Here is a 24497-nt window from a genome sequence, read left to right as displayed (position 1 = left end):
AGTGAGTGCAAGGGATAATGCTGTAAAAAATGACCCTGGCATGTGTTCTGTCAATAAAAAGTTATTTAAAAAAAAAGAGAGAGAAGTGAGGTTCTAGAACCATCTAAATCCCAGCTTCTTAAAGTGAGGTCCCAGAGTTGTCTAAATCCCAGCTTTTTAGAGAAGTGAGGTTCTAGTTATATAGATACCAGCTTCCTAGAGAAGTTGGGTTCTAGAGTCCTCTAGATACCAGCTTCCTAGAGAAGCCAGGTTCTAAAGTCATCTAGAGCCCAGCTTAAAACAAGGTTCTAGAGTCATCCAAAATCCCAGCATCTTAAATACGGTTCTAGAGTTGTCTAAATCCCAGTACCTTAAAGTGAGGTTCTACAGTCCTCTAGAGCCCAGCTTCTTATTAAAGAGTGATTCTGCACCTCACATGGGATCTTATAATCAGTAATGTTTGATGTATATACCTATTTTTTTATACCTGCATACCGGGAGTCAGCAAAAACTTGGGGAAAAAAAGCTTAAAAAACCCTGTTCTAGAGTACTGAGAGGTAAATGACTTGTTCAGGGTCACACAGTCAGGATGTGTGGGGGTCAGCTTTGGGACTCGAGGTCTTCCTGACTCGGGCTCTCTACCCCTTTGTGTAAGCTGTCTCTCAGGCACAGCATCCTTCCAGGATCAGAAAAGAGTTAGCCGCTCTCTGAGTGGTGGGGGCCCTTTTAGGAATGAAGGGTGGGGGGCGTTCCAGCCTTCTCTGTGACAGCCGGGGCCTCTTGTGACCTCAGTTCAGTGGGGTGGGGGCAGTGCCCATTCCCTCGCGCCCTCAGCACACAGTCAGCGGTCTTCGGCACCTGCGCAAGGAGACCCGGTCTGAGAGAGACAAGGGCCTGGGGGGACAGGCCGACTGGGTCCTTGAGAAAGCGGAGCCAGGAGGTGACAGGGTACGGAGAGAGGAACGGACCAGGGCCTCCGAGTTCCTCCCAGGGGGGCTAGCTGGGAGTCCGGACCGCTGGACACAATCCTTGGGTCTCTAAAGGGACTGGGCTTCGGTGCAACGGGACCAGCGGCCGGGGAGCTTGGGTCCTGGCGGGGGCGGCACAGGGAGGTGGTCTTGGAGGATCTGGCTCTAGGAGGCTCTGGATTGGAGGCCGGGAGGCCGGTGGGCGCCCTTGGGTTAGGAGGACGCGGGAGCGCCTAGATTCGGGAGGGCCTGATGTTAAAGGGCCGGCCCGGGCCTGCTCCGGTCCGATCGGGCTCCATCGTTGTTTAGGACGCCCCCCAACCCCCGACAGAGCCCAGAGCCGAGCCCTGGTGGGGGATCGAGATCTCGCGCCCAGCGCGGGGTCCCCTGCAGCAAGTTCTCTGAGACCCCCGGGGCGGGGAGGGGCCCGAGGCGCGGCACGGGCCGGAGCGGTTGTGCGGGACGCGGCAGTTCTCCCGGTCGGCAGCCCGCCTCTGTGTGGCCGCTCGCACTTGAGGGGCCGAGGCCCCGGAGACATACGCGGTTGGGAAAGAGAAGGGGTCTCGCCTGGGGAGGGGCGGGGGCCTGCTTGCGGAGGCGGGGCTTCTGACCTCCGCCCCTGTCCCACGCTCAGGCCCCGCCCCGCCATGTGGCCGCAGCCCCCGCTGCTGCTGCTGCTCCTGCTCCTGGCAGCTACCCCCGAGGACCGAGCTGCTCCCGTCTCCGTCCCGGAGCGTATCCACGGACACAGCCACGCCCCCGGGGGTCCCGACGCTTCCGAGGGCCCGGAGCTGGGTTCCATGGGCCTGCTGGGTATCCACAGCCTCCTCCGCAGCCTCAACCGCCTCCTGCTTCGGGTGAGCCTTGGGGGCCGCCGGCAGGGGGACAGAGCCCGGCCCAGCGGCCAGCCGGGCGACAAGCGCCGGCTCTGACAGGGTCCGAAACCGAGGGAAGGGTGGGACGGGGGAGCAGGAGGACAAAGGCATGGGTCTGGAGGGATGCTGGGCAAAATCATGAGGCAGGGATGAGGGAAAGCGATGGGGGCTGGAGGACGAAAAGTGGGAGGCGAGAAGAGGGGGCACAGAACAAAAATGACTTGGTCAGGAGAAACTTAACGATGATACAAAGGAGACTGGGGCCGGTAGGGAAGGGAGATAGAGATGGGAGGAGCGAGGGCCTGAGGCTCAGAAATAGAGAGAGGGGGAAGACAGGAAGGACTGGGTAGGGAGGCGGCAGAAAGGCCGGAGTTTGGAAGAGGGAGCATGGGAGGAGGAGCTCATGAGGGATTGAGTGGCTTACACCCCTTCCCCATATTCCTTTCTGGATTCCCTTCCTCCCCACCGTTGGCTTTCCGGCTTCCTTTCCGCTTGACCGGGGCTCTCTCAGGAGGATCTGCTTCAGGGTGTGGACAGCCTCATGTCACCTTCGGTGGATTTTAGAAGCCTCCCAGCCAATTACCATAATGAGGACCAGAAACAACGCCACTTGGGTAACAGCACTGTCTACAGCCACCACCAGATAGACAAGGTCAGCCTCCTTGACCTTCTCAGCCTCCCAGTTCCATGTCCCTGCCTCTAGTCAGCCAACCATCTCTGGCCCAAATCTGTTGGATTCTGTCTTTGCCGCATCCCCAATACCGGCAACAGCTGAGAAAGAAACTCGACGGTGCCGGGAGTGGGGTTCATTCTGCTGTCCCCCAATACTCTACACGTACCCACACAGGTGACGGATAATCGGACCGGAGATGTAATGATTTCAGAGAAGGTGGTGGCTGCAATTGAGCCTTCAGAAGGGAATGTGGAGGATGACTGGAAGGTCAGAGACATTTCTATTGCCCAGTACATTTCAGTGTTGGACCCTTCCAAGGATTAAGAGGATGAAAGGGGGCCGGGGGCTCGGGGATTGGGGGGGACTGAACCGCTGCCTTTGAGCACAGGAGAGCAAGACCAAGAAACAAGTTCCTGCTGCTCTTCCCCTTTGTCCTTGCTTCTGTAAGCCGGGATGAGCCGGAAAGAAATGGAGTGAGGCAGGAGGGAAAGGGACAGGGGACCTCTTCCTGTGGAAGAGTGAAGCGAGATCAAGTCCAAGGCCAAGGCTTCCAAGAAACGTGGGCCCTCTCGCCATGAATGCTGCTGGCTGGTGGGCCCAGGAGCAGTCGGTGACAGGAGAAGGGGACAGGGAAGGAGGAAGTTAAGAGTTAGCCACAAAGGTAGTGAGTTCACCGCGCCAGGAAGTCTCCAGCCAAAGGCTCAGTGTCCATTTTTCAGGATGATGTCTTGGAGGATTCCTGCTCAGGTAGAGAAGTCCCTTTGAAGTCAGAGACCTTGTGGTTCTGTGATTCTAGGTGCCCGAGGACGAAGAGAATGAGCCATCCCAGACTCTCCCTAGCACTGGACTGAGCGGCTTCCACGGCGATACCCAGCCCAAAGTGTCCTTCTGGATTGTCAGGCTGCCCCATCAGTTGGCCCGGGGCGAGAGCAGGGCTGGAAGCCGCTGGCTCAGTGAGAAACGTCATCGGCTTCAGGCTATCCGGGATGGGCTTCGGGAGGGAGCCCACGAGGAGGTCCCCTTGCGCCTTCGCTCTGCGCCTCGCCGGGCCCATTTCCTCTACCTCCTGAGGCCCCCCCGGCAGCTGTAGGCCCCGGGGTTGGCAGAGAGGCAGGCTGAGGGCAGTAGCAGAGATGAGAGGTGAGGATGCTTGCATCAGTCCCTCAGTCCCCTTGGAAATAAATAAAGTTCTGTCCTCAATGAAAATGGCATCGAGGCTTCATCTGCGGCCAGGCTCTGACTGCGCAAGGCTTTCCTTTGTGGCTTCTCTGTGCCGCGTCTCTCCCCGGGCTCACTGCAGACCAGGAAAGAAAGCTCTGGGCTTAGGAATGGAGACTTGGCTTCCACCTCCCCCCAGTGCTTTCTGCTTGTTTCCTCGTTGGTACCGGTGTCATGCCAGAAGAGCCACAGGCTTTAAACCACCAGTCAGAGAGGCCCCTTTCTAAGAGCCTGGTTTTTTGTTTGTGTCTGGTGTTGATGGGAAATTCGTTCCCCCCCATAGATTCAGGGTTAGAAAGTTGTAACCCAAAGGAGCCAAAAGGAGGAAAAGGCATTTGTTTTTCAGCCCTGACTGGCCCCTGCCTTCCCTGCGTCTCTCCCAAACGTGCCCTGTCACCGAACTGGAAAAGCGTTTTGCCAATCTTGCAAAAGGGAGCCCCGTAGACACGGAATCTTGAGAGGATCTTCCGTGGGCCAGCTGCCACGGCTCCAGCACAGCCAGGCTGGGAGCCTCTTGTCCCTTCCCAGAACGAGTTTGCCGCCTGCCGGGGGTGGGGTGGCCGGGAGCGGCTGTTGGGAGCGCCCGAACAGGCTGGGCCGCCAGGTGCTGCTCACGGCTAGCTCCCGCAGCTCCCCCCGCCCCCGCCGGCGGCCTCCCGCGGGCCCCGCCCCCGCGTTCCCGATCCGTGCCGGGCCAAGCTGGTCCGCTCTTCCGCGGACAATTGCCTCGCTCAGCCGTTGGCTAAAATAGAACACAGCTGTCCGGAGAGATGGAAAGCTTAACCGCGCCCTGGAGGCACTGGGCGCGCCTCTCCCGGCAGTCGGAGGTTCGGTGCCCCCAAGCGGACTCTCCATCGCTCCGTTTGGGGGGCGGGGCATAAGCGAGCCTCTCCACGTCCCGGGGGGGGGGGGGGGGCGCCGGCAGCCCTGTGGGAGCTCCGGAGGGCGCGCGCTCGGCGTCCCGGGACCGCTCCCACCCTGCACCCCAGCTTCCTTCCCCAGCTCGTGCGGCTCGGGGAGCAGAAGGCGGCGGACGGAGCTGCTCCCCCCGGGCGTTCTGGGGAGCTGCAGAGAGGAGTGGGCGGCTTACGGAGGCAATCTGGGCTGAATCGGGAAAAGCCAGGACGCCCGGGGGAGATCGGGAGTGCCTGAGCTCTTCGCTAAAGGGGGCGTGGTGGCGACTTTTATTCAACGCTTGGGTTTTCCATGGAGGACCCCGGGCAACGTGGGTACCCAAGAGTAGGGAGCCCCCCGCCCCCACCTCCTGGAGGGAGGGGCCGCTGCTCCTGCTTCGGGGGCGGCTGAGCGTAGCAGTCAAGCCTCCCCCGACTCTCCCTGGCGCGTTCTAAAGCATCCCTGGAAAGGCTGGGGCCCACCAAGACCCGGCTGGAGGGAGGGGGAGGGGGAGGGAAGGGGTGATGAAAGGGACTGCCGCAAACCGCCCAGCTCAGCGCTCGCCCGCCCCGGAATAGGACCGGGAGGGAGGAGGGTCTCTGCGCAGACGCGAAACTTTGGCCGCGACGCATGCGCATACCTTGGCAACGGTTGTTCTAGTCCGGCGCCTGCGCCCTGCCTCGAGAGCGGGGCGCCCGAGGGGCAGGGCCACAGTGAACGCAAGGCGCATGCGTACCCACGACGGCCGCCGCTTCTACGCCCTAGGCCTGCTGATTCTGGCGGGAAAAGGCGCGGCGCCCGGCACCGGCCCCCGGCTTCCCGCCAGTTGTCGAAGCCCAAACTTCAAGGGGCGAGCTCTTCACCGTGACTGTCAGAGAGAAGGGGAGCCGGGTACCCTAAGACCTCCCGGGAGAGAGGGAGCCCCAAATCTGTGAGAAAGTGCCCCCAAACCCTGTGAGAAAGGACCCCCCAAACCCTGGGAGAAACAAACCCTTTGAGAAAAGCCCCCCAAACACTGAGAAAGGGTCCCCCAAATCTGTCAGAACTCCCAAGGTTGTCAGAGAGGAACCCCCAAACCCTGTGAGAAAGGACCCCAAAAAACCCTGTGAGAAAGGATCCCCCAAATCCTGTGAGAAAGGACCCCTAAACCCTGTGAGAAAGGATCCCCCAAACCCTGTGAGAAAGGACCCCCAAACCCTGTGAGAAAGGGCTCCCCAAATCCTGTGAGAAAGGGCCCCAAAAACCCTGTGAGAAAGGACCCCCAAAAACCCTGTGAGAAAGGACCCCTAAAATCCTGTGAGAAAGGACCCCCAAACCCTGTGAGAAAGGACCCCCAAACCCTGTGAGAAAGGACCCCTAAAATCCTGTGAGAAAGGACCCCCAAAACCCTGTGAGAAAGGACCCCTAAACCTGTGAGAAAGGACCCCCAAAACCCTGTGAGAAAGGAACCCCAAACCCTGTGTGAAAGAGCTACCCAAACCTGTCAGGGAGGACTCCCAAGTTTGTCAGAGAGGGTCCCCAAACACTGTGAGAAAGGAACCCCAAAACCCTGTGAGAAAGGATCCCCAAAAACCCTGTGAGAAAGGGCCGCCCAACCTCTCAGGACTCCTTGTCAGAAAGGGTCCCCAAAAGCCCTGTGAGAAAGGACCCCTAAACCCTGTGAGAAAGGGTCCCCAAACCCTGTGAGAAAGGGCTCCCCAAACCCTGTGAGAAAGGAACCCCAAACCCTGTGTGAAAGAGCTACCCAAACCTGTCAGGGAGGACTCCCAAGTTTGTCAGAGAGGGTCCCCAAACCCTGTGAGAAAGGATCCCCAAAAACCCTGTGAGAAAGGGCCGCCCAACCTCTCAGGACTCCTTGTCAGAAAGGGTCCCCAAAAGCCCTGTGAGAAAGGACCCCTAAACCCTGTGAGAAAGGGCTCCCCAAACCCTGTGAGAAAGGGCTCCCCAAACCCTGTGAGAAAGGGCTCCCCAAACCCTGTGAGAAAGGAACCCCAAACCCTGTGTGAAAGAGCTACCCAAACCTGTCAGGGAGGACTCCCAAGTTTGTCAGAGAGGGTCCCCAAACACTGTGAGAAAGGATCCCCAAAAACCCTGTGAGAAAGGGCCGCCCAACCTCTCAGGACTCCTTGTCAGAAAGGGTCCCCAAAAGCCCTGTGAGAAAGGACCCCTAAACCCTGTGAGAAAGGACCCCCAAAACCCTGTGAGAAAGGGCCTCCCAAACCTGTAAGGACTCCCAAGCTTGTCAGAGAAGGTCCCCAAACCCTGTGAGAAAGGACCCCTAAACCCTGTGAGAAAGGATCCCCCAAACCCTGTGAGAAAGGGCCTCCCAAACCTGTAAGGACTCCCAAGCTTGTCAGAGAGACTGCTAGCCCTGTTGTAAAGGACCCCAATAGTGTTGGTAAAGCCCTGCAGCCAATCTTGTCAGGCAGAGCTGGTCAGAGAGAGGACCCCAATGGCAAACTTTGTCAGAAATGGCCCAAAATGCTGCTGAACGTCCCAAAGACTCTGAGAGCTGCCCCCCTCAGGCTCCAGATCCTTCAGGGAGGTCCTGGGGAGCTGAACCCCCAATCCTGTGGGTAAAAGGCCTCTGTGGCCCCCGTGAGGCAGCCCAACCCAGGCCCCAGGGCATCGGGGGAGAAGGGGAACAGGCTCTGGATAAGGATCTAGGCTCAGTAATTAAAATGTTGGGGGGCAGGCGGGGCCGGCTCAGGCCTCAGTCCTCTCTCTGCTTACAGGGAAACAGCAGCCACCGCCTGAGCCGGCCCCCCTTGGCCTCCATGGACGTCAGGCAGAGCCAGGGGGCCCACAGCCAAACCCCCAGACCCGCCAGCCCTACGCCAGAAAGTGGGTAACTAAGCCCTTCTATGGGGGACTGGGTAGGCACGAACTGGTGGGGAGAGGCAGCTTACTGGGGGGGTGGGGCTGGGCCCTAGAGAGCAAATAAAGGGAGAGTGAGGGAAGGAAGCAGCCCCCAGTGAGGACCCTTCTAGGGAGGACAAGACAAGGTGGGCCCGGTGATAAAGAGGAGCCTGGCAGGGAGCCAGGCACTGCAGCGGGCACAGGTAAGGCAAAGGCCTGGGGCAGGGCCCTTCAAGGCAGGGGGGATGGCCCCAGCCTGGGGGCCCCCCTTCGGAGCCTTCACCTTGGGCCCAAACCTTCACTCCATTGGACCCGATTCCCTTCCCAGAAAAATGAAACGTTTTTACTCTTAGGTGAGAGGTTACCTTCTCTTGGCCTCAGTTGCCTGGCATGTAAATTCAGAAGAAATGGCCTCTAATGAGTCTCAGGAAGACGTCCTTAAGGGATGAATCTGGGGAGTGAGCCAAGGCAAGGGATTTTGTGGGGTTCAGCTGCCAGCCGAGAGCTGGCGTGTGTGTCAGGGCAGCATCCTGGGGGTGGGCCCCAAGGTGGAAGGCCACATTGCTGGTGGGGAGACCGCAGGGGGACCCCGGAAAGCTTCAGTGGGGAAGACTTAGAGTGTCCCGGGCTGGGTCCCGGCCCGGCCTTGGTGTTCCTTCATGGAGGAAGAGAGGTGACTGTCCGTGGGTGACCCCTCTCAGCCTCTAGCAGGAGGGCACCGCTCAGACCGAGAACTAGCCTGGGCATCAGCAAGCCTGGGCCCTCAGGGGGCACCCCCAAACCTTGGGCTGCGTTCTGGGGAGTCCTTCCCGGCCCTCCATACCCGGAGAAGAGGGTTAATGGCTCAGGAAGTCTCTCTGCCAAGTGGCAAAGTGGGAGCAGAAAGGAAGGGTTGTCCTGGAAGCGACCCTCCCAAAGTGGAGCAGAAATCCCAGCGGTCTTGGGGAGGGGCCGGGCAAGTCCCTGTGCCATCTCAGAATTTGTGATAGCGGAGAAAGCGAGCTAGGGGCTGGCGCTCCGGATTGGAAAGGGTAGATCAAAAATGGCTCCAAGGATGGCCCAGGCTGGCTCCCAGGAGGAAATTCTGGAGATGCAGAGGAAACACCAAAGATGGAGACAAAATTGTTTGAGAGGGAGCAGAGGAGAAGGGCTTTCTGCCTAGCGGAGGAGCGAGGAAGGAGGGAGGTCACTGCTCATCGCAATACTGATAATGCACGAAAAGGGGGCTGGGCTGTGTGTGGGGAAGTTTCTCCATTTTTAAACTTTTTGTTCTATTTGCCCCGTGAAAGAGAAAATCTTGACATGCAAAATTGGCTAATAGTCTATTGAAATCCAAGCTAAGAAAAGGAGATGGCGAGAATGCCGAGTAGCCTTTGATGAGTGAATTCCAAGTCACTGGTGCAGACAAGCACTATCCCAGAATGCCACAAGAACCACATGTACAATAAACATGAATGCTGGCTCCCAGGCCGGATGGAGGGGACCGGAGAAGGGCAAGCATCCCCATTCCCAACACAGGCAGAAAATGGCCAGTGAGCTTGACTTTAACTCCTGTCCAGATTCTATAATCTCTTATTGAAGGATTTGTTAAATGTACTGAACAGGAAGCAGTGGTGACAGAGCTTCATGGCCTGCTCAAGAATATTTCATGCCAGGCTTATTCTTATTTCCTCCTTTGACCAAGTTATCCTAAGTAAATTTGAGGAATACAGCGAAGAAATTCACTAAGATTACAGTCTTTCATGCCCCTGATTACATGAAGAGATGTGGGCTAGACTGTCCCGGACTGCAAGGTTTTCAGAACACTCCCAGACAACAGGCATGAGTTATTCTAGAGAACATTTTTATTAATGACTTGGCTAAAGACATAAATGACTATTAGATTTGCAGATGAAACAAAGTTGGGAAAAGCTGCAAACACAGTGGATGAAAATCGAAAAGCTTTATTCAGTACTTGCTCTGTACCAGACACAATGGCTAAGTGCTTTGGATACAAAAATAAAAAAAGTCACCATCCTCGTGGAACTTCGTTTGGTGGGAGGCGGAGACGCCGTGTACACATATAAATATACAAATTAGCAGATGTGGAATGATCAGAGAAGTGAAGTTTCCCATAGAAGATACTGGCTTGGATTGAATTTTGAAGAGAATAGGATTTAAATTTTTTTGGAGGCAATTGGGGTTAAGTGACTTGCTCAGGTCATGCAGGTAGTAAGTGAGGCTAGATTTGAACTCAGATCTTCCTGCCTTCAAGAAGTGATGCTCTATTCACTGTACCTTCCCAATATGGGATTTTAAGAGAGAAATGAAGACGTGGGTTCCGGACAGTTCAAAGGCACTGAGACTAGAAATGGAAGGTTTTATGTGAGGAACACCGAGAAGCCTGGTTTTTCTGGACCTCAGAGTTCCCTGTTGTACATAAATTATATATAGCAGGATTGGAAAGGTAGGTTGAAGCTGGCTGGTGACGGCTTTAAAAGCAAAACAAAGAGTTTACGTGCACTCACCAGCATCCAAGCTGAGCTGGCTCTTCCAAATCTCCAATTCCATGACCCTGTGATATTTGATCCTAAAGGCAATAAATAGCCTTTGGAATTTGTTTAGTGCAGGAGCGACCTGCATATTAGGAAGATATCTTTGGCCGCTGTGTAGAATAGAGACTGAAGAGGGAGAGACTTGAAGTGGGAGAGATCAATTAGGAGACTAAGGAGAAAGTCTTGGCAAGAGAGGCTGAGGCCTGAAGGAGGGTGGGGGCTGTGTGATAGAGGAAGGCACAGATGGGAAAAATGCTGCAAAGATGGGAGAAACATTTGCGATTGATTGGTTATGTGGGAGTGAGAGAAGAAAGAGCTGAGAGGGACTCCAAGGTTGGGAACCTGGGTGACTGGAAGGATGGTGATGCTTTCAGTAAAAATAGGGCAGCTGGGAAGAGGGCTGGGTTTGGGGGAAGGAGGTCTGTTTTGCACGTGTTGCATCTTCAGTGCCTACCAGACACCCCGTGCAGCCAAAGCCGAGTAATTGGAGACAGTTCTCATACACAGCTCAGGGAGTCATCTGCTAGAATTAAACCCATGAAAGATGATGTCACCAAGTGAGAAAGCACAGAAAAGAGAAGAGAGTTAGGGTGGGAGAAGAGCCTTGGGGTACAGCGGTGAAGAAGACAGACATGAATAATAGTCACTGATTTAAAACTGGAAGATATCTTACAGATTACCTAATCCACCCCCACCCCCAACCAAGGCTTGCCCACGCACACAGAAGCCACAGAGCTGGAATTGGAGATCAGGTTTTCTCCTCCAACCTAGCACTCAAAAAGGGGCCTGAGGAGTCACCAGACCAATCGGAAGAGTCTCCATGAGGCTCTCCGGGACGCCCACTGCAGGAAAGGGTGATCCAGAGTGTCAAACCAAGATCCCAGAAGTCATGCCAGCTGGGAATTATGCAGGGATAATGTCGGATCAAGGTCAGAAAGTGAGCAAGTTTGCGAGATGGAAGACGAAGCTCCACAGAGGTTCACCTGCAGAAGATCCGGGGCTTGGAGAAAGCCCCATTTTCAATAAGAATTCCTGTGATGACAGCCACAAAAGTGAATGGGATCTTCAGGTCCCTTGAAAAGCACAGTGTCCGGGTCTAGGGAAATGGTGATCCCATGGCCCCCATCCCAGCTGTACTACATCTGGAGCATCTTGTTCTGTTCATTTATCAGGAGCAACGCTAGTATAAGAGAGAACTGTTTTGTGAAGGCACCAGAGATGGTTAACCTGTAAAAGAATTACAGGGCACCAAATAGCCATTAAAGGAATAATTAGCCTTGAGGGTAGCCACAGAGGGCAAAACTAGTAAGAATAAATGGAAGTTACTGAGACTCGGGCTTAGGTTTAATCTTAGGGAACATTTCCCAACGATTTGAGCTACCCAAATATGGAATGGGCCACGTCTGGAAGTAGTGGGTGCCCCCTCATTAGAGGTATAGTGGACACTGTTCTAGTCACTAAGGACAGAAGGACAAAAATGAAGGCTGTCCTTGTCCTCTGCTCGGCCTAACTTGCTGAGCTCCAATTGTAATTTTCTGTGATTCTGAGTGTGCACAGAGACAGATGAGAGGATGGGGTGGGTAAAGACAGTCATAAGTGAGAGACAAAGATTGAAAGGTTTGTTTTGTAGGAGAGAAACAGGAAAGACAGGTGGAGGAGAGAGCTGGGGGAGAGGCAGAGATGGGTGCAGCGGGGCCAGGATGAGCACAGAGAAGGGAGTCAGACATGGCAGATGAGGGCAGAGCCATGTGAGACAGATGGAGAGACGGGGACGATAAGGAAATGGGCACAATTGTGTGGACCGAGACAGAGTGTCCGAAAGGTGCGAGGTATGGGCAAGGAGAGGGAAAAGGTCTCAGGAAGTGGGTCTCTGAAGGCCAGATGTACAACTGATGGATGATTTAGGAATAAAGCACAAAGACACGCACAGGAAGGAGATAGACTCCAGGGTGGGAGATGTGGACACACATAGGCGAAGGTGTGAATATTGTCCTATCAGAATCAGGGAAGATGTGCCCAAAGATAGGAGAGACCTTGGCTCCACTCCAAGGATCCCTCCCCCTGCCTGCCTGCTTTAATTTCTGAGTTGATGACGTCTGGACGGAGCAGAGCAGCTGGATGGGATAAGGAGAGGTTCAGGTCGGGGGCTGGGGTCAGACAGCCGGAGACAGTTCCGCCAGGGATCGATGTAGCTTCCCGACAGTTATTGGATTGTTCTTGCCGCTTGGGACTCCAGGCTCCTTCCTCCCAGTATTCTGTGCTCCTGCTCAGCCCACCTCTCTGCCTATCATAGAGATCTTCAAGGGTCCTGTTGGCTATGCAAGAGAGAGAGGAGACTGGAATTAAAAAGACCTTGCGAGTTAGCCCCCTCCTCTATTCTCCCTTTCTTCCCTCACCCTTTCTCGAGGGACAATAATTTATCAGTACTCCCCACTCCCAGTCCCTCCAGTCGTTCCACTAGCCCATATTTTCAAGGAAACCTAAGTGTTTGTGTCTGAAGAATAGCTTGGTCTGATCTCATGCAGTCAGTCAACAGACATTTATTCAGTGCCTACTATGTGCCAGGCACTGCACTAAATTCTAGGGATACAAAGAACATGGAAAACTAGTCCATTTTTCAGGAACTCACAGTCTAATGGGAGAGCGATACACTGGACATCTTGGAGAAAATTGAATGACTCCTAGAATGGAGGATTGGGAAATGCTTCCTAGGATTGAGTGGGGCCTCAGGGAAGCCTGGCGGAGAGGAGGAGGGAGACTTCCAAGCATGGAGGATCACCAAGGGAAACAGCAGAAGGAAGGAGATGGAGGCTCTTGTGGCAGGACCAGCAAGGGGGTCGCTGGATCCTAAAGTACACGGAAAGGAGGAAAGTCTTCGACAGGAAGGGCAGGAGGGCAGGTTAGGAGGGATTGTGACCCTGGAGAGGGAGCAGCTGGAGTTATTGGTGGGGGAGAACACGGTCACAGTCCTCCTTCTTTGGAAGATCCATTTGGAAGTCGAGTGTAAGGTTGCCTGGGCTGGGGAGACATCTGAAGCAGGGAGATCAACCTGCCTGGTCCAGGATAAGGTGATGGGGCTTACATCAGAGACAGGGCCAGGACCAAAGAGGGAAAAAGATGGGAAAGAGGGGTGTCGTGAGAGTGAAATCTGGTGAGGGACTGACTGGGGGGGAGGTGAGAGAGCAGCGTGTTGGAGCGAACTTTGGGGACCGGGAGGATATGGTGTAACCTCAAGAGTGAGGTTAGAAAAGGCGGAGCTCTGGGGAAAATATAACGAGTACTTTTGGGGCCACACTAAGAGGTTATGGGCCATCCCATTGGAGAGTCCAGAAGGCAGCCGGAGAGGTAAGTCTGGAAGTCAGCGGAGAAGTTAGAGCCCTGTGAGTAGGTGTGAGATTCAGCAGTAGTCAAATCTTTGGGAGCCAGTGAGATCACAAGTGAGGATGGAAGTGGGCCCGGGACAGACCCCGAGGGACACCTGTGGCGAGAGGGTGAGATGAGCAAGAGGATTGAGCAGAGGAGACTGAAAAGGAGTAGAGAAGGAGGAAAAGAGCAGGGTGAGAGGGTGGGAGGCAGAGACCCTGAGAGGCAGACCCCAGGGACACCCGAGAGAGGAGAGAGTTTTCTCTCCAAGATAAAAATCTAGGAGAGAATGAGGAAGTGTCCGAGGCGGCAGAAGTCAAGAGGAGAAAGCAACCAGAAAAGGCAATTACTTTAGTAATGAGGAGAATTTGAAAGAGTGAAAGGGAAGGAAGTGGAGACAGATCCTAAGTGGCCTTTCCAAGGAGTGGAGCCACAAAAAGAGGGCCAGGGGTGGGACGGGACTTCTCAGGGATCGAGTGAAGGTTTGTGGGGCTGAAGGAGACAAGGGCATGTTTGGAGGCAGCCAGGGCTGGGAGACATTGAAGAGACAGAGGGTAGATCTGTTGGAGCAAATGGGAGGGAGGGAAAGACTGGTGCCCGCAGAAGGCTTGGTGACTGGGATCTAACCAGCTCCCCCTTTGCCCTTCCCGTCTCTTCTCTCCCTAGTAGTGCTTTGGGATCAGCCTGAGGACTGGGGGCTTGGGGCCACACTCAGCCTGGAGGAGCAGGTGCTCAATTCCACGTTTGAAGCTTGTGACTCGGAAAAGAAAGGTGAGGAGGCGGGCACTGGGAAATCCTGGGGAGGAGAAGGCCTGAGAACCTTGTGACTTAGGGGGCCAAAGGTGGAACTCTAGTGCATAGCAGCCAACCTGGCCAAGGGACTGACCCGGCCGAGGGACTGACCTGGCCAAGAGACTGACCCGGCCGAGGGACTGACCTGGCCAATGGACCGACCCAACCGAGGGACTGACCTGGCCGAGGGACTGACCCAACCAAGGGACTGACCTGGCCGAGGGACCGACCCGGCCGAGGGACCGACCCGGCCGAGGGACTGACCTGGATGAGGGAACAGGGTGGATTGGGGGTCTCTGGGAGCACAGAGCACTGGGGTGGGGGCAGGTGAAGGCCAGATGTCTTGGAGAAGGGGATGCCCTGAGAATCCTTAGAACTGGCCCACAGGAGCCTGGGAGAACCCGGGGGAGGGCCAGCCTGGACTTAGCCCAATCTCCTCCCTGCCATCTGCAGGTGTGGTGGCTGTGGGGCAGGTTCTGGCCTATCTCGAAGCAGTGACGGGGCGCAGTCCCCAGGACAGTGACCTGTGCAGCTTGGCCCAGGCCCTGGACCCCAGCGGGGAGGGCCCCACCGCCATTGTAAACCGAGCCACCTTCTTCAGCATCATGCAGGACTGGATCGCCACCTGCCAGCTGGGGCCGTGGGTGTCCCCTCTCCTTCTCTGGCCCCTGGGCCCTAACCCCGGGAGTGAGCCCAGATGCCCTGTGGGAGCCCGGTGTGGGGGTGGGAGGCGGTCCCTGGCCATCCATCCTCCTTGTCTCCCCCACCTCCCCTCGTGCTTTCCAACGGGCCCGAGTGGGCTCTGGCCATCTGGCCTGCGCTCCGCCCTGCTGGGCCCCCTCCTCTGGCTGGGCTTTCCTCCCGCTGCTAGCTCGGAGGGCTGGGCCTGCAGGCTTTCTGAGCTTCCTCCCTCTGCTGCAGGGGATTAGAACTGGAGGAGGAGGCAGCCGTGGAACCCAGCCTCCTGCCATCTGGTAAGGGCTATTTATAGCCTGAAGCAGGCCGGCCCAGGGTCAGGCAGCGGGGGGACTTCCCAGGGAGCCCGGGGCCCTCCCCCCCATGCCAGTGGATGCCCTCCAAAGTGCCGGTCCGCTCTGCCGTCCCCATCCCTTCCGGGCCCTGCAGGCTCTCCCTTCCCCGGCTTTACCCTTCCCGATGGGATGAGCGCCTTCGGCCCCTTTGCCTGCTGCCCACTCTGAGCCAAGCCAGGCCTCCTCCTCCCTCCGCCCGTTCGCCTTCCTCTTCGGATGACCCCTAATGTTCCTTCCTGCGGTCCTGTGATGGGGGAGGGGCTCAGGCTGTCCCCGGGGAGGGCCTGGCTCCTTGACCGTGGCGGGCAGAGGGTCTCACGGACCGCGTCCATCACGGCTCACGGCCTCCTGGCCGTTGTGTGTCCATGTTGACGTAGGAATCCCGGCCCAGCTGGAGAGCTATGGAGACGAGGAGCCGGGGCCGGAGCTGTAAGTAGGCCTGGGAGGGGCCCGGGGACCCTTAGCCCTTCCTGTGCCCAGCCCCTGGGCCCCGGGAAGCCAGGGGAGAGCACCTGCACCAGTAAGCTCGGGCAGGAGGCCCTTGGCTCTTGGGGAAAGGCCCGGGGGAGAGGAAGGCAGAAGGGGACAGCAGAGGGGGGGCCTCCTTAATCAGGGGGAGCCGGGGCCACCCAGCTGACCCTCCCTCGCCCTGCAGGCCGGCCACAGCCGAGCTGCTCAGCAACCTGGAGGAGCTGGAACTCAGCAATCGCCGGCTAGCCGGTGAGAACGCCAAGCTGCAGAGGAGCGTGGAGACGGCCGATGAGGGGGCCGCCCGCCTCGGGGAGGAGCTGGCCTCCCTGCGAAAGCAGCTGCGCAGGTGCCCCGCGTCACGCCCCCCGGCCCGGGACCTTCCCCGTCCCCCTGGGACCCCGAGCTGCCCTTCGAGACCCTCCCCCCAGGAAGCTCCGAGGCCCCCGCTTCTGACCTCTTCCTGGGGTCGCTCCCACCCCCGTGCTTCCCCCATCCACACTTGCCTGGGGGTCCTTGCCTCCCCTAACCACCTCTTCTGACCTCTCCCAGTGCCTCGAATGTGAACTCTGGGCCCAGGATCCCCTTTCCACGTTGTCTCTGACCCAGGGTCCCCATTAGCACCCAGTAGAGTCCGCCCTCTCTCTTCTGTCCTGACTCAGTTCCCAGCAGGCTTTGCAGTTTGCCAAGGCAGTGGATGAGGAACTAGAAGACATGAAGAGTTTGGCCAAAAGCCTGGAGGAGAAGAATCGCAGCCTTGTGGCCCAGGCCCGGCAGACGGTGAGCGGGTCCCGGCCAGTCCCCCTTGCCCCCGGCCCATTCTTCCCTCGGCCCCACCCTCACCTGCTGGCACAGAGCCCCCCGAGACTTCGGCCAAGGCTCTCGGGGAGGTCTCGCTGCCACAGACCGGCCCGGCTCCTTGTGGCTCCTCCAGCCTGGCACGGGAGGGGAGGCAGGCCCCGGGCCCCCACTGAGGGCTTCGGTTTTCCCTTGTGATCCTGGGGCAGGAGAGAGAACAGCAGCAGCTGGTGGCTGAGGTGGAGACGCTGCAGGAGGAGGTAGGCCTGGGAGGTGAGGGCGGGCTGTGGGCAGGGGCTCAGGGAGCAGCAGGAGCTTCCCGGGGAGAGCAGCCCTCATCACCCCCCGTCTGCACGATGAATGCTCCCGCTCCCTTTCAAAGGCCGGACAGCCGAGCGCCGCTTCCGGGCTTTGCCCGCCGCTGAGGCGGGAGCCGCTGCCCCCAGCTCTGAGAGGCTGCCCAGAATGGCCCCGGCACTGCCCCGGCGGTTTGGGCTAAGGGGGCAGCGCCAGGCGGGCCCAGATCACCCACAAGGGCGCAGGCGGCAACCCCAGCCCCAAACCGGGGCCTGCAGTGCCCAGGGGCCCCCAGGGCAGGAGAGAAGCCACTCTCGGGGTCATTGGGAGCCAGAATTTGGGCTTGCAGGAGGCAGAGCTGAGGCCCAAGGAAGGAAAGGCTTGTGTTAGACAGGCATCGGGTCGGGGCACTTCAGTATTCCAGGTTAAACCTGGCGCTGTGCCAGGGAGCACATTCAGGCCCAGAGCAGGGGGAGCTGCCAGGAGGAATGAGAAGCAGGGCCAGGCCGGGACCCAGGGGCTCTGGCCCCAAGTTAACCGAACAGTCATCTCTGCACCGGGAGCTAGCCCAGAGCCCCCGGGAAGCCTCCATCACTGCCAGCCACAGGGGCCGGAGCAATGGGAAAAGCAGGAGCCCAGTCGCCCCCCGCTCGGGCCCGGTCCCCCTCTGTGTCTCTGGCGGTCACAAGGGTCAGGCAGGATGGCCCATGGAGTCACACAGAGACCCTGGAGGGACCGGGAGGGGCCGGGCCACGGGCCGGAGCAGGAGCCAAGGCGGGGATCCTGCGGCCTGACCCAGAGGGCCGTCCCGGGCCCCTCGGGGCCGACAGAGCAGGGCTGAGGGGATGAGACCGGGGCGGGAAGGAAGAGCCGAGCGCCTCCGGCCCAGCCCTGCTCCTGGCAGCCGAGCCGGCCGTGACTCAGCAGCCGGGCCGCCCCGGCCTTGCCCTGCCCTTCACCGGGCAGCCTGAGGCGGCTGACGAAGGCGACTCGGCGGGGAGCTGGCCGGACGCCCGGGCCGGGCCTTCGTCCCGGGGCCCCCCTCCTCTCCGGGGCCGCTGCCCGAGCAGCCCGCCTGCTCTCTCCTGTGTCCCGCCAGAACGGGAAGCTGCTGGCCGAGAGGGACGGCGTGAAGAAGAGGAGCGAGGAGCTGGTCGTGGAGAAGGAGGCCTTGAGGGTACTGCCCCAGCCCCCCCGGGGGCCTCCGGGCCCGCCCCCACCTCCTCAGGTCCCCTGGTCTAGGGGAGAGCTTGGAGTGAATGTTGGTGATCGGCAGGGCTCTGGATGGCTGGAGAAACTGAGGCCAGGAGAAGGGAGCAGGCTTGCCCAAGATCACACGGCTGCTGAGGCGGCTCTGGGACTGGGCCCCGGGTCTCCTGACTCCAAGTTTCCGCTCCAGGGACCGAGGGTGCTGAGACCCCGGGGGGGGGGGCCCTTAGGGAAGGTTGAAGGCGAGGTTGTCGTCGGGGCTGGGCTGGGGGGAGAACAAATTGACCTCCTGGGAGCTCCAGGTCCAGCTCAGGCATGAACAGATGGACTGGCCCCTCTCCCCCCCTGCAGCGTCAGCTGTGTGAGTATGAGAGCCTCATTTGCCATCGAGACCATGTCCTTTCCGAGGTGAGTGGCGGGGGACACGCGAGGGGGGGTCAGCGTGCCAGGTGGGCCACCCTCCCTTCCTCCTCCCGCTCAGTCTCACCCTGAGGGGCGAGGACCGGGGGACGGGGGCCGTCCCTGGGCTCACCCAGCACGGCCGGAGGCCGGGGCGCCACTCGCCCCAGGAGCCCTCGTTCAGTCTCCCCCTGCCCGTTAACTCAGGGACCCAGGGACCCCGCCCCCCAATCCCCCTCAGTGACTCTGGGTCTGCTTCTGGGTTTGCCAGCGGACAAATCGGACAGAAAATCTGACCGAGGCCTTGGAGGAGTATAGGGCCACGATCCAGGTGGGTGCCAGGCCCTGGGCCGCGCCCCGCTTCCCACGGGACGTCTCTGAAGGGAGGCTCGGGGACCCCTGGGGGGCCACAGAGGAGGGGGCCCGAGAGGACACACAGGGCCGGCTGCTTACACTCCCTCGCCCCTAGGAGCTGAAGCAGAAGATCTCCCACCTGGAGGAGCAGCTGAGTCAGAGCCGGGAGGGGCCTGAGGGGTGAGTGAGGGAGGGGACAGCTGGGGAGGGGGCCGTATCGCCTGGAGCCCCCAGGGAGTGACCGGGGGTCGCGGGAAGTGAGGGAAGGCCGGAGGGAAGACCCGGGAAAGACTTCTCCATGGCCCGCTCAGGTTTCAGGAAGGGCCCCACGAGCTAATGGGCGGATGGATGAAGCTGCACCCCCAGTCGCTGTGCGTGGAGATCGAGGCCATTCGGCAGGTGAGACTCAGGGCCGGGGGTGGGCTCTAACTCCTCCGGGTCGCCCAGAGCAGCCGCAGCTCTTTGCCTAAGCTCCAAGCGGAATAGGGGGGCCTGACCCTTGACCTGCAGGGGGCCCCTTCCCTTCTGAGAAGCCCTCAGAGACAGGACTCAAGGGGCTCCAAAGAAGAGCCGACTCACCCTTCCCTCCCCTGGGGTTGGGGCTCGGGGGGCTTCCTGGAGGACAGAGGGGGCTAGTAAGTCAGCTGCTGCCCCTCCCGGGGGCCTCGCCCTGTCAGGGCCTCCTGCCCTAGTCTGGCCCAGTCCTGATTCGAGCCTCGATCCCGTCCCCCAGCTGGACCTGTCTCCTCACACTGCCCTCTCCCCAAAGCACTCCCCCTCCCCCAGCTCCCCCTCCACTTCCCACCCAAGGTCACCTCATCCCTTTGCGTCCTGCCCCACTGCAGCCCACCCACAATCCCACGTGTTCATTCTCTGCGAGGGGCCCTGCCCTGCTCACTTCCCTCCTTCTCTCTCAGAGACAAGAGCTGGGGACCAGCCTCCTCAACCCTCTGTGCGGTCCCAGCCTTGGGGAGAGCCCCTGGAGGGCCCCGGAGGAGCGGGGGCCCCCACCGAGGAGCCGGTGAGTGAGGGCTTCGGGGCTCGGCTGAGGGCCGCGGGGTCTGATAGAGGCGCCTCCTGTGCTGCCTTAGGCCTCTGGGGTGCCTAGAATGGGGGGCTGGTAGTTCTCTGTTACCTGATAAAGCCCGTGGGTCCCTTCTCCCGATGATTTCAAATTTTAAAAATAGTGAACATGAGAAAGGAACGGATTACATTGAAATCATTATCGGAATTAAAAATAACTGCGGTCCTGGAGCCCGGAGCCCTTCCCCGGAGGGAGAATGGGGGGAGAGGGGGATTTTGTGAGGTGGGGGCAGGGAGAGCAGAAGGGGGTCTGCAGGATGAGCCGCCCAGCCCGCCCCATTCCCTTCCCAGAACACAGGCCAAGAGAAGTCACATGAATCGCACAGCAGCTGGGAGGAGGAAAATTCCTGGTGCGCCCCCCGCCGTCATCGCCTGCCTCAGTTTCCCCTCTCCCCCCCAGGCCGTAGCCCGGCCAGCACAATCCCTCTGGCTGCGGTCACTCTCAGCCCAGCCCATCCGGGGGCCCAGCTCCTACCCCTTGGCACCTCCTGTCAGGGCCCCAGCCCTCCGAGCCCCCCCGAGGCGGGGGAACCCAACTTCCTGTGCTCCCAGCCTGGCCTGGCCGCCCGCCTCCGGCCTCCCTCCCCCACATCCCTTCTGCTTCCCTCCTCCCTCGCGCTCCCCGCTGGCCCATTTCCTTCCTGTGCTGCTCCTAATAAGGCTGCTGCCTTGGCGCCTAATTGGGCTTGTCTGCCAGCTGAGATAGGCTCGGAGGGTCCCAGAGAGGTGACCCTCCCCCCAGCACGAGGCACGCGCTCCCTGAGGGAGCGCCGGGCGCCAAGGTCTGAACACGGTGGCCCATGGGCCGGGGAGGCGGGGGGACCCCAAAACCGGGAGCCCGGGGGCTTTCCCGGCCGGGGCGCAGAGGCTTGGAGCCCATAGCCAGCAAAGGGGGTGGATGAACCTGGGGAGCCCCAAAAGGCAAAGGGGCCTGTCAGGCTGGGGACAGCAGGGAACGAGGGGCTGACCTTAAGTCCTCCTCCCAGGTCACTCGAGAGGGACGGTCAAAGAGCCGACGAGACGGGGACGAAGCCCCAAGATGCGGTATGGAAGCCCCAGCCCTTCTCTTGCCAATGACTGCACAGATGGACTCGTTTTTGTGCACGGGAGCGCGCGAGCACATGCACACACACACGCACACACGCGTACACATGCACTCACACACATGCACATGCACGCACACACACGCAGCACAATGCACACACATGCACACGCACACACATGCACGCACACACATGCACACACATACATGCGCACACACATGCGCACGCACACACAATGCACACACACATGCACGCACACACATACATGCACACACACACACACGCCCAGCTCCTGACTGCGGAGGGCTGCATAATAAGCCACTCAATTCCTCTAATGAGCCTGAAGAAACCTGGAGGCTTGTGGGAGGCGAGTCTGGTCCCTGGGGAGCCCGCGGACACGCACGCACACACAGGAGCCTGGGGTACGTCCGGCCGTGTCAGGCCGTGGAAGGCAGGCGGGCAGCCCCAGCGCTCCCGGCCCCCCGGCAGGGCCTGGACACACGGAGGAAGGGCCCAGCGCCACAGGCTGCGGAAGGCTGGCTCCCGGCCCTCCTGCTTTGTGGGGAATGCCGGGCTTTCCCTTGTGGGAGCCTCAGTTTCCCCTTCTGCAGAGCCAGGTTACAGGAGATGGTGGAAGGGTCCCCGGCTGTGGAAGGCAGCGGCAGGCCCAGGGCTAGCTGTGGTTGGCAGACGTGGGGCGAGGCCCCGGCTCAGCTTCCACAAGACATAGTGGGGCTGCTGGGGGAGAAGCAGAGTCCAGATGGGCACGATCCCTGCCCTGGGGAGCTTCCAGGAGGGGTCAGGGCAAGCCTCCCTTCAGCACTTGTGCGTCGGAGGGCGAGTGGGGAGGGCGGCGGAAGGGACAGGCGAGGCCGGGGGGCAACAAGACCACCAGAAGAGCAAAATGGGGCCCTGAAGGAAACAGCAGTGTGGGGCAGAAAGAGCAGAGCTCTGCATCTGCAGGCCAAGCCCATTCCCTAGTCAGTGCCTCCATTTCCCCATCTGTAAGAACTGGTGGGAAGGCATTTGGCAGGCAGGGAGGAGAGGGAGGCGCTCTGAGCACAGGGAACAGTGCGATGTGTGAGCAAAGGCCCAGAGATTGGGGAGCCCAGGCCCAGAGATTGGGGAGCCCAGGCCCAGAGATTGGGGAGCCCAGACCCAGAGACTGGGGAATCCAAGGCCCAGAGATTGGGGAGCCCAATTCCAGAGATTGGGGGATCCAAGGCCCAGAGACTGGGGAGCCCAGGCCCAGAGATTGGGGAGCCCAGACCCAGAGATTGGGGAGCTTAGGCCCAGAGATTGGGGAGCCCAGGCCCAGACATTGGGGAGCCCAGGCCCAGACATTGGGGAGCCCAGGCCCAGAGATTGGGGAATCCAAGGCCCAGAGATTGGGGAGCTCAGGCCCAGAGACTGAGGAGCCCAAGCCCAGAGATTGGGGAATCCAAGGCCCAGAGACTGGGGAGCCCAATTCCAGAGATTGGGGAATCCAAGGCCCAGAGATTGGGGAGCCCAGGCCCAGAGAGAGCTTTGATGGCCCGCAGCCTGCAGGATTGGGGGAGGGCCGAGCTCTGTGACCTGACTCGGTGGGCGTTAGGGCTTTAGTCAGCCTGTGAATAGGATTCTGAGAGCTGGGACCGGTCATGCGGCTTAGGGGAAAAAGGGTCTGGGGGCAGTGCTTCTTGGCTGCATCCCCACGTCAAGTGCCTCCCCTTCATGTGATCTCTGGCCTCCATTTCCTTGTTAAAGGAGGGAGATGGATTCTAGCTTTGAGGTTCTTTGCACCCCACATCTCCCAAGTTACCAGTGCAAAGAATAAATCTGCTGAGAGCAGAGCTAAGGAGCCTTTTGGGGCTACACCTGGGGAAGATGATTAGGGCCTGTCGCAGGGAAGGGGCTATGGGAACAGGGAGGGAAGGGTCATGAAAGCCAGACATGTGGAGGTGAAAAAGAAATGGAGGCAGGAGACTTGGAGGGGGAACGCTCAGGACTTGAAAACTGGGAACTGAAGGCAAGAGAAAAGCTTTGGATGTGGGAGCCGGGGGCCCTGGTGGAAGATGACAACTCTGTGACTGCCCCAGTTACTTTGGGGCTCCTGGCTGTGACCGGCTGGTGATGGCTCCAGGGTGACTCATCTGAGCGGCCCTTTAGACGCTGTACCTCAGGTCAGCCCCTTTGCTCCCTCAGGCCGGACACCCAACCGCCCTCTGGGGACCGCAGCCTGACGATAGGACCTGCCCTGATGCTGGGAGGTGAGGAAGCCCAGCAGTGGGGGGCAGGCTGGGCCGCTTTGGTGGGGAGGGCGCTGGCCGGGGCCGAGACCTGGCCTCTGGGTCTGGCCACGTGTCTCTCTGCCTTCTCTCTGTCTCTCTCCCGGGCCAAATGGCCGGCGGGCCAGCTCCCTGTCTGGGTGCTGAGGGTGCCCTCGGCTTCCTTTGCTCCCAGCAGCCCCAGCGAGCCCGCTGTCCATCAGGCCTCGGAGCCTGTAATGAGCCAACTGGTTTCGGCCGAGAGGAGGACAGGCTGGGGACAGATCTACCCTCTCCCCTTGGCTGCCCCGAGACACAGGTAGGCTCCTTTGGGCTTCCAGCCTGGGCGCGGGCAGGACAGCCCCCAGCCTATTTCCTCTGGCTGTGTCTGTTTTTCCCCAGGACTCCCAGCTTTTCAGGGGCCCAGCCTCCCATCCTGGGCCTCCTGTTCCTGCTGCTGCTGCTCTCTTTCCTGGTCCTGGTCTCCTCCAGGCCTCTGGCCTGGCCCCAACTCCAGCTGCATTACCTCCAGACCCCACCAGTGTGAGCCCCGAAGTCTCTGATCCAATAAACTCCCTCCATGCCCCGTCCCGGAGTGCTGTTATTGGGGGGAGGGCGGCGGCACTGAGAGTGAGTCACTTGGGGTGCCGGCACCCTGGAATCGGGCACGTGAGTCATCACAGCCCCGTACTCAGGGGCCCTGCAGGGGCCCGACTGCTGACTGTTCCGATTGTGGCTCTGCCCCTTAGGGCCCCGGCTTCCCCCAGGTTCTTCTGGGAAAATGGGGCTGTTGGAACTTGGGCCACCTCCCAGGTCCCTCCTAGGCCGTCCCAGCTGGGAAGGACTCTCAGGGTCCTGCAGCAGGGAAACTGAGACCAGGAGGCCTCTTCTACCTAAGATGGAACCTTCCAGACACAGGAACCCTAGGGTCAGGCTTCGGGCACCTTTTATTTGGCTGAGCGACCAGTTAGCTCCAGACCAAGGCCGGGGCTGTGCCCATCACAGCCCCTCTGGACTCCTGGGATTGGGGGCCAAGTCACGTGGGGCAACCGAATCCCTCCGGCGCCCCCTCCCGCCCACTGCAGCCCTCTGCTTTCCTATCTGGGGCGGAGGGGATGGAGCGGGGAGGGGGTTGGAGAAGTGGGCAGGGGAGGGAGAGGAGAACGGGTCCCAGAGCCCAGAAAACCCATGAGAGGCCAAGAACAACGGGGAGCTACAGACGAGCCCAAGAGCCGGCCGCGGAAGCGGGAAGAGCAGCCGTCCAGCCGGGGCCTGAGGCGGGGCGCAGCCCGGAGAGCCGACACCCCGGCCCTGGGCCCACGAGAGGGGCGGGCTGAGGCAGCGGGAGGCCCCGGGCCGGCCAGGGTGGCGCGCAGACCCGCGCTCCGTCCCCCCCCCCCCCCCCCCGAGCAAC

The 24497-nt window shown here is 59.7% G+C and overlaps 2 protein-coding genes across 10 annotated transcripts; both read left to right on the top strand.

Moving 5' to 3' along the window:
• The first annotated feature begins 714 nt into the window (after positions 1-714).
• DKKL1 (dickkopf like acrosomal protein 1) lies at positions 715-3701 on the top strand. Of its 2 annotated transcripts, XM_051989817.1 has the most exons (5): positions 715-927; positions 1582-1804; positions 2334-2474; positions 2670-2762; positions 3292-3701. In XM_051989817.1, exons 2-5 carry the CDS (start codon positions 1595-1597, stop codon positions 3583-3585), a joined length of 738 nt encoding a protein of 245 aa, XP_051845777.1. In that variant the 5' UTR covers positions 715-927; positions 1582-1594; the 3' UTR covers positions 3586-3701. The 2 variants fall into 2 exon arrangements, with proteins under 2 accessions (XP_051845777.1, XP_051845776.1); XM_051989816.1 differs by lacking the exon at positions 715-927 and having other exon boundaries at positions 1305-1804.
• Positions 3702-5279: 1578 nt separating this feature from the next.
• On the top strand, positions 5280-23673 carry KASH5 (KASH domain containing 5). 8 transcript variants are annotated; one of them, XR_007952475.1, is made up of 20 exons: positions 5280-5538; positions 7343-7451; positions 14030-14134; positions 14609-14795; positions 15077-15129; positions 15564-15615; positions 15842-16003; positions 16317-16434; positions 16662-16712; positions 17849-17926; positions 18310-18366; positions 18629-18688; positions 18827-18891; positions 19023-19110; positions 19629-19732; positions 20086-20144; positions 20781-20838; positions 23022-23086; positions 23283-23402; positions 23486-23673. XR_007952475.1 is itself a non-coding variant. In XM_051989781.1 (19 exons), exons 2-19 carry the CDS (start codon positions 7385-7387, stop codon positions 23628-23630), a joined length of 1635 nt encoding a protein of 544 aa, XP_051845741.1. In that variant the 5' UTR covers positions 5309-5538; positions 7343-7384; the 3' UTR covers positions 23631-23673. The 8 variants fall into 8 exon arrangements, 6 of the variants coding, with proteins under 6 accessions (XP_051845741.1, XP_051845739.1, XP_051845740.1 ...); XR_007952474.1 differs by having other exon boundaries at positions 5283-5538; positions 23280-23402; XM_051989781.1 differs by lacking the exon at positions 20086-20144 and having other exon boundaries at positions 5309-5538.
• Positions 23674-24497: the final 824 nt, after the last annotated feature.

This window comes from Antechinus flavipes, chromosome 3 (genome assembly GCF_016432865.1).
Source record: "Antechinus flavipes isolate AdamAnt ecotype Samford, QLD, Australia chromosome 3, AdamAnt_v2, whole genome shotgun sequence".
Classification (NCBI taxonomy): Eukaryota; Metazoa; Chordata; class Mammalia; order Dasyuromorphia; family Dasyuridae; genus Antechinus; species Antechinus flavipes.
The sequence above is the reverse complement of the archived record's forward strand: the minus strand, read 5'-3'. Positions and strand labels throughout refer to the sequence as shown.

Bases quoted from the DNA above. Each gene is read 5' to 3' on its own strand.
- DKKL1 (XM_051989817.1), top strand. From the start codon at position 1,595: ATGTGGCCGCAGCCCCCGCTGCTGCTGCTGCTCCTGCTCCTGGCAGCT. The intron at 2,475-2,669 runs GTCAGCCTCCTT...GTACCCACACAG, and splicing joins GCCACCACCAGATAGACAAG to GTGACGGATAATCGGACCGG. The intron at 2,763-3,291 runs GTCAGAGACATT...CTGTGATTCTAG, and splicing joins ATGTGGAGGATGACTGGAAG to GTGCCCGAGGACGAAGAGAA.
- KASH5 (XM_051989779.1), top strand. From the start codon at position 7,385: ATGGACGTCAGGCAGAGCCAGGGGGCCCACAGCCAAACCCCCAGACCC. The intron at 15,130-15,563 runs GTAAGGGCTATT...ATGTTGACGTAG, and splicing joins ACCCAGCCTCCTGCCATCTG to GAATCCCGGCCCAGCTGGAG. The intron at 18,892-19,022 runs GTGAGTGAGGGA...TGGCCCGCTCAG, and splicing joins AGCCGGGAGGGGCCTGAGGG to GTTTCAGGAAGGGCCCCACG.